Source organism: Oreochromis niloticus, linkage group LG19 (genome assembly GCF_001858045.2).
Source record: "Oreochromis niloticus isolate F11D_XX linkage group LG19, O_niloticus_UMD_NMBU, whole genome shotgun sequence".
NCBI lineage: Eukaryota > Metazoa > Chordata > Actinopteri > Cichliformes > Cichlidae > Oreochromis > Oreochromis niloticus.
In genome coordinates, this window is record NC_031983.2 from 28,734,837 (window position 1) to 28,753,151 (window position 18,315).

The 18,315-nt window shown below is 49.3% G+C and overlaps 1 protein-coding gene across 1 annotated transcript in view; it reads left to right on the forward strand.

Moving 5' to 3' along the window:
• The first annotated feature begins 257 nt into the window (after nucleotides 1–257).
• The window catches only part of LOC102077873 (AT-rich interactive domain-containing protein 1B), a 167,209-nt gene continuing 149,151 nt past the window's right edge, over nucleotides 258–18,315 (forward strand). Inside the window, 1 exon segment of the mRNA XM_005477682.4 lies at nucleotides 258–2,217. Coding sequence (XP_005477739.2) covers nucleotides 976–2,217 — 1,242 coding nt within the window. The 5' untranslated portion in view covers nucleotides 258–975.

Here is an 18,315-nt window from a genome sequence, read left to right on the forward strand (position 1 = left end):
TACAGATTTCCTGGGTTTCCTGTTATTACAGGATTACCGTGTCTCTTTGTTGGAGAGGTATTAGATCATTTAGGGTTGAAAACAAGACTGTGATGGAAACCGTGGTGGAGGTGTTGGGGCGTTAAAGCGGCTATAAAGTGAGCTTACGTTCTTATTCGGATGGCAACATTATTGCGCACCGCTTGCGGTTGCGTGTCCGACTGCTGTCAGAGCTGCAGAGAACTGGCTTGAGCCGAGGGACAGGAAGGGAGGGTGGGGAGAGGGAAAATCTGATCTGGATAATGGCGCAGAAACTCGCACAGCCTAACTTCATGTTTCGTTAGCGCGCTCATCTGGAGGGTCGCCGTGGAGTGGAACAGCACGCGAGTGCGTGATTTGTAAATTCATCCAAAAACGAAACAAACTTTGAAGTTAAAGGTCGGATTTTCCGTCTTGGTTTCCTGATGTGCTGATAAATTAAAGCTGGGCGTTGTGATGACTCCGGGGGCATGTTGTGTATCGCGAGGACCGTTTTGGCACCGCGCGGGTCGTTTTTTATCGTGAAATCGACTCGCAAATTGTTGTAAACGTGGAAAGACCGTCACGCGGTGTGCGTAATGGCTCGCTACTCCAGTCCGGATTTTCCATGTGAGGCGCGCCGGAGCCCTGGAGGTGGATAAGCTGGTAGAGCCCGCTCTCTCTCGTGCCATGCTGGGCCACAAGGGCTCCAGGAGACGCTGCTACACATTACTGAGAACCGGGATGGAGGAGAGGCGGAGGGGGGAAGGCAAAAAGTTTCTTTAAACCTGCCAGAGAAACTTTGAAGATGAAGCCTCGCTGACGCCACAGCAGCAGCAGCGCGACAGCCAGGCGAAGCTTTTTCCTCGGGTTTTATTTTTGACCCCCGAGCTCGTGTTTTCTCCCCTCTGTGTTATTTTGTGCGCGCGCGGCTGGTCGGGGCTCGCTGTCACTGCGCGCTGAGATGTTGGAGTGACCATGGCTGCGCAAGTGGCATCGGCTCCGACCAGAACCAACAGCAAAAATAAGAAACTAGCCGGCGGTCTGGGTCCCGAGCTCAATTCGGGGAAATCCGGAGGAGGAGGTACAGGACAGCGAACGGGACCGATGCTGGCTGCTGGAGATGGGACTCTGAATAATGTAGATAATCACCGCCGGAACGAGCTCAGCATGGTCCATTCAACTTCCACGAGTCACGGCGCTCCGGACGGACACGACAAGGCTGGGAATAACCTCGCGTCCGCCACGGCGTCGACTAATTCGAGCGCTTCCTCGATGGAGTCGAGTTTGATCGCGAACCACAAGCTGAAGTGTGCGGGGAGCGGAGATCCCCCTCAGTCTCAGCCACCGCAGCAGCCGCCGCCGCAATTCGGCCAGTTTGCGCCACATCAGCAGCGGCAGATCCAAAGTAACAACAGCGCCAGTAACAACGGCCAGGTGCCCCGCGGGGACAGGAGCGCGGATCACCAACACCACAGCGGCAAAGAGAACCTGTTGGGGGGCCAGGAGGAGCCACAGCAGCAGCACATGACAGGGAAAGGTGAAGGGGAGCTCACCTGTAAGCCCTCCGAGAGGATGATGGCCGCCAGGTACGAGCACTCGAACTTGGGGCCACCGAGTAACAACTCCGAGTTCAATAACAACTATTACACTCCGAGGCCCTGCTACGAGCAACATGGCGGGCAGCAGCAACAAAGCAGCGGGATGGGGATAACGCACTCCTCGGCACATAACAGCATGGAGAACTCCCACGAAGCAGGGTACCACAACAGCCAGTACGGCCAGTATCCCGCCTACCGAGCGGGCTACGGCGGCGGGGGCTACGGGATGATGGGCCCCTCTGGATGTCGGCAACCTGGGAACATGATGATGGGCAGCAACTCCTCTGCGAGCCACGGCAAGTCTCCTTTGGGAGCTGCTTCGGCTGGCTTCCAGAGGTTCCCGGGACAAACCCAGCCGCAGCAGCAGCAGCAGCATCCCTCGGGGGCGACCCCGACCCTCAACCAACTGCTGACGTCCCCCAGCCCGATGATGCGGGGCTACGGGGGTGCTTATCAGGACTACAGTGGCCCTGCGGCTCAGCAGCAAGCCGGCATGGGCCCGGGGAAAGACGTGGGGTCCCAGTATGGAGCCACTTCGGCCCACTGGGGAGGGCAGCAGAGGAGCCATCCACACGCAATGAATCCTGGAAACGCAACGCAGGGCCTCGGCAGGACGCAGGTGAGTTTAGGAAACTTGTGTGAGGCCCTCCGGTGTCCTGATGATGCTGTGTGTGTGTGTGTGTGTGTGTGTGAGAGAGAGACCTTTAAAATCGTGTTACATACACACAGTTCAGACTTCTGACTGAGGCTTTAATATGAACAGTGGGAACAAATCTGCGCGCATGTATTTCTTTCTTTTTTTTTTTCAAAGACGCATTGGAGTTGGTTTTTTAAAAATTCACATGGACTCATTAATAGCTCGCGTTCCGCAGTTTTGTCACCACAGCGTACATGTCCACACTGCAGCTGTGTATTCCTCAGTTTTGCAGTTTCATGCGCCAAACTAAAACCCGGCCGTGCTGGAAGGTTCACCTCTGTGCCGACGTGGTGCCAAAGGCCCTGTTTTGAGGTGGTGCTGTGTTCGAAGCACTCGTGAAAAATTCACGTAGAAGATAACATGCTAACAAACTACAGCATTCGTCTTTTTGCTCATTTGAAATGGCATCGGCCGTTGCGCCCGTGGAAAAGGCGCCTGTCCTCCTCTGCGCGCTCTGCGTGGAGCTGGAGCGCTCCTGCGCGTCTTGTTTATTCCCTGTTTGGAATTTGAATAGTGGAGGTAAAGTAGCTAAAAGCTCTGTGTACTCCAGGCGTACGGTTGACACCCAGTCAGCCATCTGATTGGCTCCCTGTGGCCCCGCTGGGCAGAATGCATTCAGGAAAAATCCGGAGGATTTCTTGCAGGGATGTTTTTCCTGGAGTGGTGATGCGTTCGCGTCTTTTGGGAACATTGTGGCGTTGGAGGCCTTTCAGTGCAATATTTGAAGTTTTTTGAAGGTTAGCTTGCTCATGATCATTTCTATTATTTGTCTCCTCGCTGAGCAGACATGCAAAAGGCTGCAGTGTCTGCCACAACAGAAGGAAACACGCTGAATTCAGGGTGGAACATTTTTAAAAAATCAATTATTGGGCTAAATTTTAAGGACCGATCACGTGTTTATTCTGATTAAACAGAATTGTCAAAAATTGTACAACACTTTTATTTATTTTATTTCACTTCCATGTAATATATAATGCAGTATAATAATAGATATATTTAGAAATAAAAGGCTTTGCAGAAGCCCTCCTTCAGCTTTTACCCTGTAACCCCTGAAGCTGTTGGATGCTCCAGCAGCTGAGGCTGAATGCTTTCCTCCTGGGGACATGAGCAGTGACAGTGTTGGAGATGAAGCAAGTGCCCCCCGCCCCCCAAATCCCCCAACATTTCTGCTGCCTGCAGACCTGCAGCCAGGCGAGGGAGTAGCTGCCAGTCGAGAACCCTGAACCTAAACATCATAGAGTTTCTCCAGAAGAGCCGTTATCGTGAGGTTGTTTTCGACGCACTAAATTATGCGCACTGCTGGATGGCACATCTGGACGACTGGAGGGCAAGGTGGCTGAGCACAGCTTATACTGTCTGCCTCTCACAAAACAAAAGCACTTCATTAGCCTACATTGTTTCAATCAAAGGCAATTTGTGTTAGATGCTGAGGAAATGAAGTGAATGTTTTAGCGTGGGAGGGATTGCTGTTGTGTTGATTGTAGCAAATTATGCACTGATAAGATGGTCACCAGAAAACTAGAGCGATTTAACTCTGTAGCACAATAGCTAATTATTAGTGACTGTTTGCATGAGTTATATTTATTAAATCCCAGACAGCAGATCAGTCAGGTGCATGAGCTTCATTCCTCCTGCATTTTTGTTCATTCTGACACACCACGCATCCAAACTTCTCTCACGTTTACCAGTTTTTTGTCGCAGTTTTCCACTCTCGGAGTAAGTGAGTGTGCTACTCTGTTTTTTCTTGACTCTACCAACATTTCAGCAGCGGTATATTCACGCTACAAAAGGCCTATGTTTAATTCATATTTGGAGCGGCAGCGGTGCTCTCCTGCGCGCTGACAGGCTGTGTGAAAAACGCCGAGCGGTGTAGTGCATAATACTGCCTCCAAATTGGCCCCGTGATATGACTGCGCCTCACTTCAGAATGCGTTTGGTCGAAGCACGCCTCTGTCACCTGTTGGCACAGCTTCCCCTCTTTCAAATTCAATTTCCCTCCCCACTGCCTCTCTTCAGGAGCAAGCTGTGAACGAAACGAGTGCACCTCATTTATACTGCCGCCCCCCACAACAACATCCCACTACAGTGGCCATTCACCAAATGAAGGCTGTGTGTGTGGTGTGGTCATGTGCATGTGACACCCTGGCATATGCTGAGCATTGGTTGTGGCTGTAGTTCCAGATTTTCTGCTGGGATGCCTCCTCCTGTGTTTCTCTGCTGTCTCTGGTTCCCCCTCACACACACCGTGCACCTATCACACTGCTACAACAGCACATGCAATTTTAATGACTTATTTAAGTTTACATCGCAAATGAAATGCTTTCTGTCTCGTCCTATATGTGACTAGCATCCGTCTGTTGTCTCCTAATCAGAACACACACAACACACACAGAAGAAAAAAAAGTAATTAGCAGATAATAATGAGGGCCTAGTAAGAGGGAGATAGTGTTGCTGAGATAATTACAGCAGCGACTCTTTTAAAATCTGACCTAATAAAACAAAAATTAATGGATATTTACAGTTTCCACTAATTTGTCACTATTATGCTCAGTGTTTTCCTTTGTGTGTGTTTTTCTTCTTCTTCTTAGAATTGAAATCAAAGCTCGGTAGCTCTGCGTTATCAAAGGCTCGAGCGAATCCCATCCTTGGGTAATGTGCTTACCTTGAAATGATCCCTGCTCGCAGTGCTCTCCAGTGCATACTGTTTACATTTCTCTCTTATGAATTATTAGTGTGATACGAACAAAGACTTTATAATGGGAGCAATGCATCAATGTCACTTTGTATTATGCGGCTATCTCGGGGAGCCTTGTGCATAGTGATGGGCCTGACTATGGCTGCTGGAATTTAATTTATGGTACATGTTCTGCATCAGATGGACAGCCCATGGGGTCTGGTCAGGAAATGGACACGCAGGTGTGTGTGTGTGTGTGTGTGTGTGTGGGCTGTGTGCTTTTAGATGTTTCTGTGTGTGTGGGTGTCCTTGAGCGTTTGTGTTTCTTTCCTCTGTTTGCATGTGCTGGCCGTGGCACGCTGAAGTCCTTTCGTCAGCACTAAGCGGTCCAACCTCAGCCCCGCCCCTCTCGAGCCCCCCCCCCCCCCCCCGTTTGTTTATGTTGTTTTGTTTACATCTGTCTTGGCCAGCCAGCGCGATGCTGATTAGCAACACTAGAGTGAAATTTTAATTTGCTCTGTTGCGTCCGATAAGGGCCTGCGCAGCATTTTTCATCTTCCTTGGATGAAACGTTGAGCCCGCGTAGGTAATTGGCAGGCCGGGGTTCTCCCTGGTCTGCATGCGGTTTCCACAAAACACCAATTAATTCTGATCCTGAAAAATAATAAGAATTAAAAAAAACTGCCCAGTTGCATCACTGATGTAAAGCCTGTGTATTACTAGCCGGCTAATAAAATGATTGTACTTGTTTTTTTCCCCCTTCCGGCCCTGCTATGCATTCACAGCATCCCCTGGAGTCAAAGGTTGGTGAGTAAATGCCCTGAAGAAAGGATTTAATTACTGTGAGCGGGTGTTGATTTTGTGTCAGCTGTTTCTCAGCTCCGTCTTCCCTGAACTGCCGGTGTCAGGGGGCGGCCGTGAAATAAAAAACAAAGCAGTTTTGGGGAAGACGGCTAATTGTTCATATGGGAGGATTTGACACTTCGAGGTGGATGAAGTAGTCAGAAGTCTTCTGGATTTGATTTGGTTTTCATTTCTTGCTTAGAACCTGTTATTTGCTAGGCTTTACCTCAGGTTTGATAGACCAGACGCAGACGTATCAATGCCACTTGAACCATTTTCGCAGAATTAAACACAGAGCTGCAGCAGGAGGCGTGAGGTCCTTCGGCACTGACATAAACACGGCTGCTGTCCTGTCTGCGTGCGAGGAGGCAGACGGACCATAGGAAGGCTGCACGTGTAGAAATGTAGGCGATATCTGCCGTGAGTCACACGGAGGCCCGCCGACTTCTGTGGAGTTGACCTGGCCGAGTTTACCGAGAGAGAGAGGATGAGTGTGTGAACTCTGGGAAATGTCAGCACAGTTACAGCTTTATGAAAATGTGAAGAAAAAGAAGTATTCATGACTCAAACACACAGACACTGAGCTTCCTCTTTTTCTTCTTTTTTACTGTTTCTGTATGTGAGGGGGGGCGTGGCGCCCCAGCTTCCCCCAACCCCACCGCTCTGACCTTCACATATGCTAATTAGCCACGTGCAGCTCTTGAATGGACGGATCCCCGAGCACCACAGGAGGGGGCTTCCTCCTTTCTCTTTCTTTGTTGCTCGGGAACATAAATGTAACTACGGGTAAACAGATACGTTGATGCACTTATTGCTTAGAGAGATGCTTCGTGTTGTATTTTCTCCTCTATCGCTTTTCTGTGCCTGGCTCTCAGTAGCTCTGCAGGTCTCCCGGGGGACCAGCGGTCAGGCCAGAGGTATTTAGAGAGTAAGCGTGTCCTATCGAATATTTATACACAATACTGAGCAGATCTGTGGGCTGCACACTCCGCTTCCCTTCTCCCCTCTGTGGGCAGCAGAAGAGGAAACGGGAAGCGTAGCCGCCGGTCCCTTCGGAAATGAGCAATTCTGTGATTGCTGCAATTAATGAAAATTTTAAGATACCAGCGTGACATTTTAAGATTCAAGTCTCCCTCACTTTCCTCTGTACAATAGAGCTAATGGTCCAACATTTCAGTGCAACAAAAGCAGAGGAGAGGAGGTTAATTGGCAGATTATCTTCAGAGTGTTTTCAGGAATTCAGAAGATTTTTGGTGCACATTATTTTCCCTCCATATCATGAGAATCCCCCTGTTTTTCTTTACCTTGAGGTTTGTCTTTGGCCCTGCTCATAGAATACTCTGCTTATAATAATGTGAAGGTAAGAGTAGTGGATGCAGGCCTGTGTTTATTTACTGCTCAGGAAGAATGATTGGTTCACACACACAGCCTGTGTGTGTGTGTGTGTGTGTGTGTGTGTGTGTGTGTGTGACTTCATGTATGAATAGCGTGCTGCCACCATCCTCTTACCAGCCTGTGAGAAAATCATTATCATCAAAATTATCATCACCGTCATCTGTCACTTTCCACATCAAAGCCTCTGCACTTCTCACTGTTTGCAGCAGACTGTAGGCTCTGCTCTCCAGTCACACATCTTGCTGTTTGGTTTGAGTTGATCCTAATCAGCTCTGGCATGGTGGGACCATTTGTTCAGCTAAAAAAAAGAAAAAGCAAACACCGCCAGCACGGTGCTGCGTGTCGTTTGTGAAGACAGAAATAGGAAAACGATGCAACGCAGAGATGCTCCGAGTTTCTGTTAATCGCGCCTGTCTGTTTCTCGTTTTCCTCTCTTCCACACATGCGCTCAGTCTTAAACTCAACCACGCCGATCTCTCTCAGCCATATATTTTTCAGAGCCACAGCATAATCTTGTCATCTTTTACGTCTCCAAACCCCAAATTGTGGGAATTTATAGACACTGGTCACAACAGGATGCTCTTGGTCACTCCTGGCTGAACTCTGCTTCATTTAGATCCATTTTCTCTCAATAATTTAGGAAGTCATTCACACCACATCCTCGTCTGTGCAGAGTTGGATCCACAGTGGACGCACAACACAGATGCATACTTCACAGTGCTTGGAGCTGGTGTCTGTGGGATGAGAGGTTGTGTTGAAAATGTAGTTTGTTGTTGTGAGCGTGGGGAGAAGTTGGTCTTATTCCTTCCGCCTCTGTGATACGACCAGACGTGTGCGCTCGACATTCCAGCCACTCCTTTGACACAAACCGGATGAACTGGATTAGATATCGACATCACGAGTGAACTTTATTTTGGTGTTTAAATGTCTTATTTCTTTAAGATGTTAATTCCTTCAAAGAATATCAATACGGATTGCGAGAGCAGATGTTTGCTGTGTGGAGTTAATCTCCCCGTGCTGCTGTGCCTGCCTGTCTGTGCGTTTCTGAGCATGTGCACACGCGTGCACGCCGCCCAGCTCGATGAACATCCGTAGTTACTGTTGGCTAAACATGCAAAGGTTACTGTAATGTCAGACACATGCCAGAGGGGAGCGTGGAATACCACATTAACATAATCCATAGAAGACCGGCCCATCTATAAACACTGACGCGCCGGGCTGATCGCCACAGCTCTGCTGGAGCACGTGACCGCTCGCACTTCTGCTGCGCTGCACGAGGCTGAAAGGAGAAACCACAACACGGCCATTCTTCTCTGAGGGAAAGACCAAAGGTCTGAAAAGAAATTGCTGGCTGTCAGGCAAAGACTGGCATCTTCCCGGCTCACACAGGCGACGGCATGAAGATATTTTCCTCCCGTCTGACCCGCTGACCCCGCGCTGCACATGTGAAACATGCTGTACCATAAAATCTTCTTCTCATTCATTGAGCTGTAACTTTATTTCCAAGTAATTTATCAGCATCAGACAAATATAGACGTGCAGAGTTTTATCTTTCCTTAGGAAGACCTGAATTCTTTCTCTAGATTCACTCGAGTGTCTTTAAGGGAATTTAAATACAGCTTTCCTGGGCATCATTATCCAGATATTCATAACTCTGTGTGGTTATTTCCTCTCCAGCAATAACTTGCCTTCTTTTAGAATCTCCCGAGATACGATTGCAAAGCAACCCCTGGACTAATATTTGAGGCGTTGAGTATTAATTAGGTGTTTTATGGTGGCTGAGACGTCCTAACGTGCTGGCCTCTCACCTGCTGGGGCGGGGTCCTGTGGGGGGGGGGGATAATCGTGTGTGCTAAAGCCAGAGAGAAGGCTCTTAATTCATTTGGAAAATGCATTTTTATATTTACGGCGTTGGTCGGTGCTTTCAGCATCGCTTTTAGAGAGCTATTGTTTTCATTCACATAACCCCATTTTAATTAGTCTGTCTTTGGAAATTCCCTCTCTGTGTTGTGGTTTTAGTCGGACGCTGCAGACTCCCACAGCTCCCAGACGTTTCTCAACTTTTTCTTACACGCTGGCTTCGTTCCAAAGAGCCAAGTCATGTGTGCAAACTGGTGCAAATTCCTGTTTTGTGTGTGAAACAGCCCGTTTATCTCTTTCTGCTCTTTTGTCTCGTCTCTTTTTCCCCCACAGTTGTTTCCAAAGTCTCTGTCGTTTGGATGCGAGTTGTGAGTGACCTTGGCTGGTGACTACACTGCCTACTCATTAAGTAGTAAAGATGAATGGTTCCATTATAGCGGGGGGAAAAACGAGCGGGGCCAATTAGCGGTAATTAACAGCGGAGAGGGCGAGGTGCTCTGGAGGGCTCCCTGACCCAGACTCTGAAGGGGCAGAGGGGAGCAGGGCTGTGTGTGTGTGAAGGAAATGCAGGTATGTATTTGAGGAATCATAGGCGTGTGTGGACAGCAGGGACACAGAGTGTATGTATGTGCAGTGCTGTGGGGACGGGCTTCTTTATGCCACGATTAGGAGCGTGAAAGCTAAAAATGGAGTTTGGGGGTGTTGGAGAAGTGTGTGCGCGCTTCATTTACACCGCAAGACAAGGCTGGACATGCGTATCCTCGCAGACATTCCTGCATGCTGACAGATGGGAAAATCACAGCACATTTCAGCAATTAGAGGTGACGAGGTCAATAGCCGGCAACACCTCTCTTTGACTTCTGACTCCCGATGTGATGTCACTGTCCCCCCTGCAGCCCTTGGTGTGGCCAGGGAGCTTGTTAGGCAAAGGTCTGAGAATAAAAGGCCCTAAAATGCCAAACCAATACACCATCGGTGCTAATGAACATTTTGCTGTGATGTTTTTGTTCTTAATTGGAGATCTTTTCTTTTTTGTGCTGATCTGCAGTATTTGAGTATCTCAGCATCAAGGAGAAACTCAAGGTTGTTCTCAGTACACCATCAGAGCCTCTCTCTCTCCCAGTGCGCTCTCTCTCTTTCTCTCAGTGGCTGCGCTTTATGCATTCACCCCGCCTACCTCTCGTTTTTTATCAGTTCCTGGGTGAAATTGTCACAGACATGTAATCCTTTGGGTGCCACTAGCTGGGAGACGTACACGTGAGCGTGCACGTAATGGTATTGGCGGACAAGGTGTCTAAACAGCAGGTAGCGTGGGGTCTTGTGTCCAACATGAAAATTCTGGCGAGTCGATAAAGCAGCGTTCAATATACCCAGGAACGCGGCTGTGTTGTCACTTTAAGAGACATGTTAGAATTGGCAGTTACTGTGAGAGCGCGTTTGTAAAGGCTGCAGATTTTTTAAGGTATTTTGCAAAGTGCTGGCAAAGTGCTGCTTTCAGGGCCCCTGAAATTGCAATGCCTGGCAAATGGATGGTTTGAGGAGTATACAATGTATTAGAAGTCAATTGTGCATGGGAGGGCCTATTTTCCATATCGCTAGTCGAACAAGTGTATGTGTGAGTGTGTGTGTGCAGCTGTTGCATCTATGCTTTTGTGATGCACACACACTCAGACTGCTCAGGCCCTGTCTCCATGTATTCCCCTGTTGCTTCAGCGACTGCAGGCTCTGTCATGTGGAGGTTTGCGTGTGGTGGGGTTGAGGGGTGGGGGTGTTAGACTGTGGGGGTGACGAGCATCAGAAACCATTACCCGTAATGGCCTCATTCCCCACACCCCACATATCCATTCCCTTCCCCTCTCTGACATTTATTTTATGACTGCTTACATATCAAATATTTAAATAAACAGAATCGGGGGCTTCGGCTGAGGTTTGCCCGGGGGTGACGGGTGGGAGTCGTGGCGGCGGGAGTAAAGGGATGGATGATGACATTCATTTCCGAAACGAGGAAAGGAAAAAAAACAGGTTTGGGGGGTCGGGGGTGGTGGAGGGTGGGAGAAAAAGCAGCGGCGGCGGTGAAGAGGAAGGGGGAGGAAAAATGCTTCGCTTGGCTCCAATCAAAGCGGTGGAGGAGGGCGGTGTGTTTTTTTGCTTACGCCTGGCAGCAGCAGTGACAGACGGTTGTGCGTGAGCCTTCGGGTGCGAGTGCTGACGTGCGTGCGCACATTACTGCGGGGCTCATCCGTCAACGTTTCCCGGGGACGCGGGAGGATGTGGGAGAAGGCCCCGGTGGCTCGTGAAAAGCAGTCCGCTGTGCTGAAGCAACATCAGCTGTGTGACAGATCGTAACACAACGCAAAGAAACAAAGTGAAATGCAACTGTGAGGGCAGGTAGAAGGAGAGGAGGGAGGCAGAGGTGAGAAGGGGGAGGATTCGTCTGTTTCCTCGGGAGAGGAAGACGGAGAATGAAAGAGTAAAGGCATAGGTGTGTGTGTGTGTGTGGGGTGAATGAAGAGACAGAGCAGTCCTGGGTGCAGACGGGCAGTCGTACGCTGCCTGGCGTCGGTGGGAGGCCCATTACTGTCAGGCTAATCTTAAAATAATTAATTGCGAAGTCGACGCTTTTTAAAGAGTATTGTAATTGAATCCTAAATTAGGCTTGGGAAAGGGGACGCGTCCTGCTTTGCTGCAAGTCTGTTCCCATTCTCCAGTCATGTACACACACACACACCCACACTCACATGAGTGGGTCGTGTGCAGGCGGGCAGAATAGGGGAAAAAAAGACAACAGGCGAAGGAAATGCTAATGAAATGCATATTTGGGGAGAAAGGGGCCATCTATAATTTAGCTGTGCTCTTTGAATGTGAATGATGTGTGTGCAAGCGCTGTGATTTATTTTTGTTGTGCAGAGGGATAATTCTGTCAGAGTAGGCTTTTATTCTTGTAAACAAATGTGGGGAAAAGAGCAGAATAAAAGTGGAGTAATAAAGTAAACAGAATGGTATGAATACATTTAGCTGCTGGCATGAATAATTTGTATACGGGACGGAGGAGTTTGATGAAAGAGAGATGACAGATATGAGAGCCTCGATATCGCCTGATAAAATTTCAGGACGGTCTCCGATACGCTGTTTTCTGGCACTTGTTTTTATTTTTGCGTGATTTTGTGTGCCGCGACCGCACACGTGCACACGCAGCTTGCAACTGCTCTTAAAACCAGCGGCTCGGTGTGCTTTCGCCTCCACACGCGGCTGCTCCTCCCGGATGACCCTCGCAAAACTGTCGGCTGTAGAACTTTCTGGATCAAAGCTCCCAGAAAAGGGTCTGCCCTCCATAAATGTCGGCTCTGCTTCATAGCTCTGGCACAGGGTTCAGGGGTCAGGGAAGCGGTTTTTCCAAGGCAGTCGTAGAAACGAAGCAGTCCACAGAAGAAACAGCAGAGAGGAGCTACGTGCCCCAAAGTTTAGCTTCGTGTTGTCACGTCACCTTCTTCGTTGCAGTGTAGTTGTCTGCAGCGCCGTATTTCTTCAGCTTTGTTTTGCACGCCGGCCTCACGAGTGCACAGAAATTATCGGATTAAGAGTTGCAGTCAGTCAAGTAAAAACCGAGGAACCCGTCTAACCGCTCCGCCAACATGTTGGCCCTTGCTGCCGTTCACCCCCATGTGCACTTCAGGTTCAGCTGTATTTTCACCTGCATAAACAACACGTGCGTCAGAACTGAAACACAATGAAATTCTTTTGCTCTACATACGAGAAATTGGCTGCATGCGTGTGACAAATCAAACGCTCCTCGTGCTGTTTTCCAAATGTTTGAAACCCATTCAACTCTTATTTGGCCCAGATCTGACAGCTCCAAACTTGGCTCAGAACATCCCATTTTCTCCTGGCTGACTGGGATGAATAACAGCAGAGAGGACAATATTGTGGTCTAGCTGAGCACGGCTGACTCTTCTGTCTCTGTGATCCCTCTATCAATAAGGAACACAGGCCTGTCAGAAGGCCTGCCAACTGTTTGGCTGTCCATGCAGGCTGCTCTCTACTCAACATCTGGACACAGATGGTACACACTGCTCGCACACACACAAAATGCTCGCACACATTTTCTCACTCGTACTGGCAGACACTCGCCAGCATGCTGTGCACTTACAGTTATGCTGATGTGTTTCAATTCCTGCTTTTCCACACACACTCAGGCACACGGCCGTTTTCAGAATCCTTTTAAGTTGCATCCACAGTGTGTAAAATCATATATATGGAGTGCAGCTCAGTACAAAGAACCGACAAACACACAGATTTGGTCACATGGTGGAGTCTGTGTGTCGCAGCCAAGGATCCGCAGCCTCTCTTGGGAAATATATACGCGTTCCTTTAATATGTCTGGCTCTTAATAAAAACCTGAGAGTTAAAGGTCGGTCAGGGTTTGGTGTGTAAAACAAGTCACGATCGGGGTAGTTATTCTGGCTCGAGCTGCTGTGGGTTCGAGCTGCGCTCTTACAAATGTCCAACTTGACACAACAAGTGCAATTCAGCAGCTTTTTCCCCCGTTTTTCATTCCTCGTGCAGCAAAAACAAAGCGGGCTGATGAAAACTCATTTTGTGCATACTCAGGAGTGCCGGAGACATTACGTTGAAATCTAATTAAGGCCATTTAACTGCAAATATCGCTCAGTTTTACCAGTCACATGGTATTCATATGGTGCAGCCAGGCCACCGTAAACACAACTGCCCTGGGGCTTCGCAATAATGGGAGTAAATGGTGGAGTTCAGCTGGAGTCAGAGGTGTGTGTGTGTGCAGTCGGGCCATGCATCAGGGCTCCCACAGGCCTGGAGCCTCTCATTGATCCACCCAGCTCCCCCGCCTCATGTTCCCAGCCAACTTCAGTGATTGATTCCCAGTCAGAGCCCCGGAGATGGGAGGCCTGGCCTGGCCTGACAAAGCCTCGGCCTCCCAGAGGGTGACCCGGAGGGGGCCACAGGGAGGGGAGCCTATTTCCAGACTCGAGGAGATGTTTTGGGAGAAGTCTTCCCAGCGAGGAGGAAGCACGGAGACTCTCATTCATCACGGGAGAAAATGAAGGCCACATCTGCTGGCGCTGCCTTGACCGCCGTGTGGGGATCGAGATGGGGCCGTGGTGGAGAGTAGACATGCTGAAGGTGACGGGGTTAAGAGGTACTGGTGTGTGGGGGTTTGGCGGGGGGGTAGAACATTACCTTAGCACGCTAGTACACAATCTGTCATAGCTACACACACACACACACACACACACACACACATTACCTCTGCAGGCATAAACACGTCGTGTTCCCGTCCACGCTGAACATCGCCGCAGCTCCATCAGCGCGTCTCTTTCCACGTCACTTCACAGCGTTTGAGCAGAGGGAAAAAAAATGATATGAAAATCAATTTTTTTCTAATTAACTTTGCAAATTTCCAGCTGAGCTATCAGACGTGGGGACCTTGTGCGTCGTGCAGAGTCCGATAATGAAATCAATTAGGTTCAAATGGTTTCAGGTGACTTTTAATGAGTATTTAATATCTGCCTGAGGAAGGAAGGTCAGGATATCTGTTTGTTGTTTGTGTTTGTGTTTTTTGGGGGGGCTTAAGTGATGGATCACCCGCAGGAGAAATATGGATGCTTCCACCCTGGGGGGACTGGGCAGTCCTCCAAAACAAACTGGCTGAATGTAAATCCTTGTTTTTAGTTGGGCAGCTCTTTAACTGCACCACAGGGATGACCTAGTTTCTGACAACTTCCTTTTTTAGACGCCGTGGAATTGTTATCGCTGTTAATTTCTTCAACGACGTTTTTGAGACGCTACACCTGCGTGTCAAAAATCAACGAGGACGCATCGGACAAGAACTCAATAACAGGAAGGGGGGACTTATTGTGGCCTTGCTTTTCATGCTTTCATATTCATAATTTACGCTGCTCCCTCTCCTTCAGTGGCCAGCTTCCCAGCCTGTAGGAGCTCGTTAAGCTTCGCCTTACAGGGAAGACTAATGGATGGCAAAGAAGGCCCCCTCAGGACCCTTTAGCATCGTTTCTGTCGGTCCGCTCGCTTAGTATTCGCTTATGTATTTTCACCCTACTCTGAGCACAATATCATGAATAACCATTGCTAATTCATAAACACACTTTGTGATACGGGGCCTCGTTCATAATTATCCGAGCTGCAGAAAAGCAGTTTCTCTCCAACAGCATTCCATTAAAAAAGGTGGTGATTTCCTTGAATAAGGGGGATTCTGGCCTGCATATTTAATGCCAGCATTTCCTTTGGGCACCGGGAGACGTGGGAAGCAAAAGGGCAGCACATTTACTCTAATAGCCTAGTCCTTTCTGAGAGGGGGGGCGGAGAGAGTTATTGTTATTTTGCTCCCTCCTGCCCATTTTTCCTCCCTTTCATTCAGTCGTGTCACAGCACCTCTCCGTGGGGTTCTGCGGGCCGGGGAAGTTAGAGGAGCGCATTCCTCTCGTTCCACCGCGGCCCTGAGATGAAATGGGCTTTTTCAGCAGCCCTCCTCCATCCCGGGGTCGCGCCAGGCACCGGCCAAAGACGTCAGTCCTGCCTGGCGATGAGAAAAGACTGGAAATATAGCAGGCCTCCTACTTCTGCGAAAATAGGCAAGCAGCCCTGTTGGAGGTGCTCTTTCCTGAAAGCATTTGCATTGTAGCTGTACATGGTCTTACCTCCAGGCTTTTCAGTGTGCTCTGTGCCCGGTGACAAGCTTCTTTTAAGGTGGTACATGCTGATTTGTAGCATTTGAGTTTGCAAGCTGATAAAAACACGCTCAACACGTGAAAAGGAATCATGACCTTTGACATGTGCTCTCAGCAGAACCCGCCCGTTTTTTCTCCTCGTTATGCAGTGAAAATCTGAATGATTCAGTCTGGGAAACTGCAGGCTGGCAGGAGACGCGGCTGGCAAATTTGCAGCGTGCGTTCTTTCACACATGCTTCGTTGACTGTTTGCAGACGATGGCATTTTATTTGTTTTCCTTCTCTAATGGCGTGTCGCTGGCATGTCGGCCGCGTCTCGTTTTGTCATCGAGGCTTTCTCTGTTTTCTTTCTCTCACCGCCGCTTCTTCAGCAAAGGAAAAGGGCTCCGGCGACCCCGCGACCCCAATCTCACTTGAGACAGATGAAGCAGCCGCTCGCCTCCTCCTCCTCCTCCTCCCCCTTTCCTCTCTTCTCTTCTCCTCCATCCCCTCCTCCCCCTTCTGTTAATGACGTCTTTGTGCCGGCCGTGACAAACACAACACTCTGCAACTTTTCCCGAAGCACGCGGGAGGGGGTGGGTTTGTTTTGAGCGCTGTAACGCGTGCGTGCGAGCGCGTGCGCTTGCGCGGTGTAAATATTGGTGTCAATCGTAGAGGGCGCACCGACCGCCGGCTCCGAGGAGAGAGAGCTATTATGCGCGCTGCCCCACACACAAAAGCCCGCCGGTCGGCCTCATAACAACAACCTCTTATCTGGCTTCTCTTTGTCTGCCTTTCTTCCTCGACTCACGGCACCGTTGGGAAACATCCGCCGCGCGTGTATACGTTTCCCTCGCCTCCTCTACGGCTGTCGCGCCCTGCACCTCTCTCTCCTCAGACAATTTCATGCGTCTCATCGCTAGCCAGCCTTCACGCCTAGCTGCCTGTGCCATACAGGCATATTGGGCTGAGGAAACGCAATTTGGCTCTACCTAGCTCCCCGCGGACCGCTGCTGCTCTTCACACTGTCATTCGTTATGAGACTTTTTACTAACAAGGCGTGCGTGCTGAGATGCAGGATGAGATTGTGTTTCAGGACATAATTCAGTGAATTTCCAAGCGATGCGACACACACACGGGAATGCCGGCGCGCACGCCGCTCAGCCACAGTTCTGCTTTCAGGATGAGATGAATTGATAAGAAAGAAATGTCAGGGCTAAGTGTGGCGTTTTGTTGTCCGCGTTTCCTTCGATCTGGCATCGAAACGAGGCGTTAAAGGCTGATGTGCTCCTCGTGGAGCCCGGGCAGGCAGGAGTTAACGGCGTGCTGCTCCTCTCCTCTCCTCTCCGCTTGATGACATCAGTATTGTCTCTGCATCCATGAAATTAATTTTTCTAATCTTAGTCAGCAGGAGCGGGGGAATTTGCACACATTAATATGGAACTCGATCTGCACTCGCCCACTGCTGCAGTCTCTCTTCTTGTCTTTCCGCCTCCATCTTTTCTTTTTCCACCCTTTCCATTTTATTTTCTGTGTGCAGCAGTAGGCCCAAAGCGCTCTGGGTTTCAAGCCTGAAATGCAGAGCTTTGTTCTGGAGGCCCGGGCAACGCCGGCCCCGCAGTGTAATAGGAGCTGGAGAGCGCTCTGCTGCACGGTGCAAATAAATAACATAAAAGACGAGGCTGATTGTCCCAGCAGACCAGCCGGCTCTGGCTGCAGCGTGTTGATTCTCCGGAGGCCGGCGCGGCGCAGAGGATAAAGAGGATCCGTTGACAATAATTATCCTTATTTGTTTCTCCTCACAAATACACACAGGCTAAAACGCTTTCATTACACAGGAATTAAAGCTGCTGTTCTGCACAAGTCCTCCCAACACAAAGAGACGATAATCAATGATTTTCATACACAATCAGGTGCAATCTTTTTAGAGTTATATTTTCACATGGCACTGATTTTCCAGCCAAATAGGCCCTGAGAATGCGTCTTCTTTTTGCAGACCGTAGCCGCCAGTTCACTGGGCCTGAAATGAAACGCTCCCATCCAACCAGCAGGAATGTGTTGCTCGAGAAAACGTTAAACCGCCAGGTGATACAAGGATCGTAATAGTTCAGTGAATTGCTCTTTGATGGTCAGATAATTTCACAAGTTGCTGTGTCTCAATAAAGCAGCTTGTAGACCATAAAGAACATCATATGAGGGAACACATTCTGCTCCACTCTTGGTTGGATGGAAACTGCCTTAGTGGAGATATTAGTGGAAACTCTGCAGCCCTGAAGGCGAGCGTCAGGAGCGTTCCTGCACCTGCTGAATAGGAAAGCGTATTTTCTCCTCTGTATTTTGTTTTTCAGGTGAGGACAAGCCACGGCTGCCTGGACCTGTTCGGGCACGCCTGCACATTCATTCACCGCGGCGGATAAATGGGCCAGTTTTTCCCAATAATTCCTCCATTTGAAATGGGACTGGAATAATAACCATTTACTAATATTGTTTTATGTTTGTTTGATCCCAGTGTGTGTCTCATAATCCACATATCCGAGGCTTTTGTGTCGA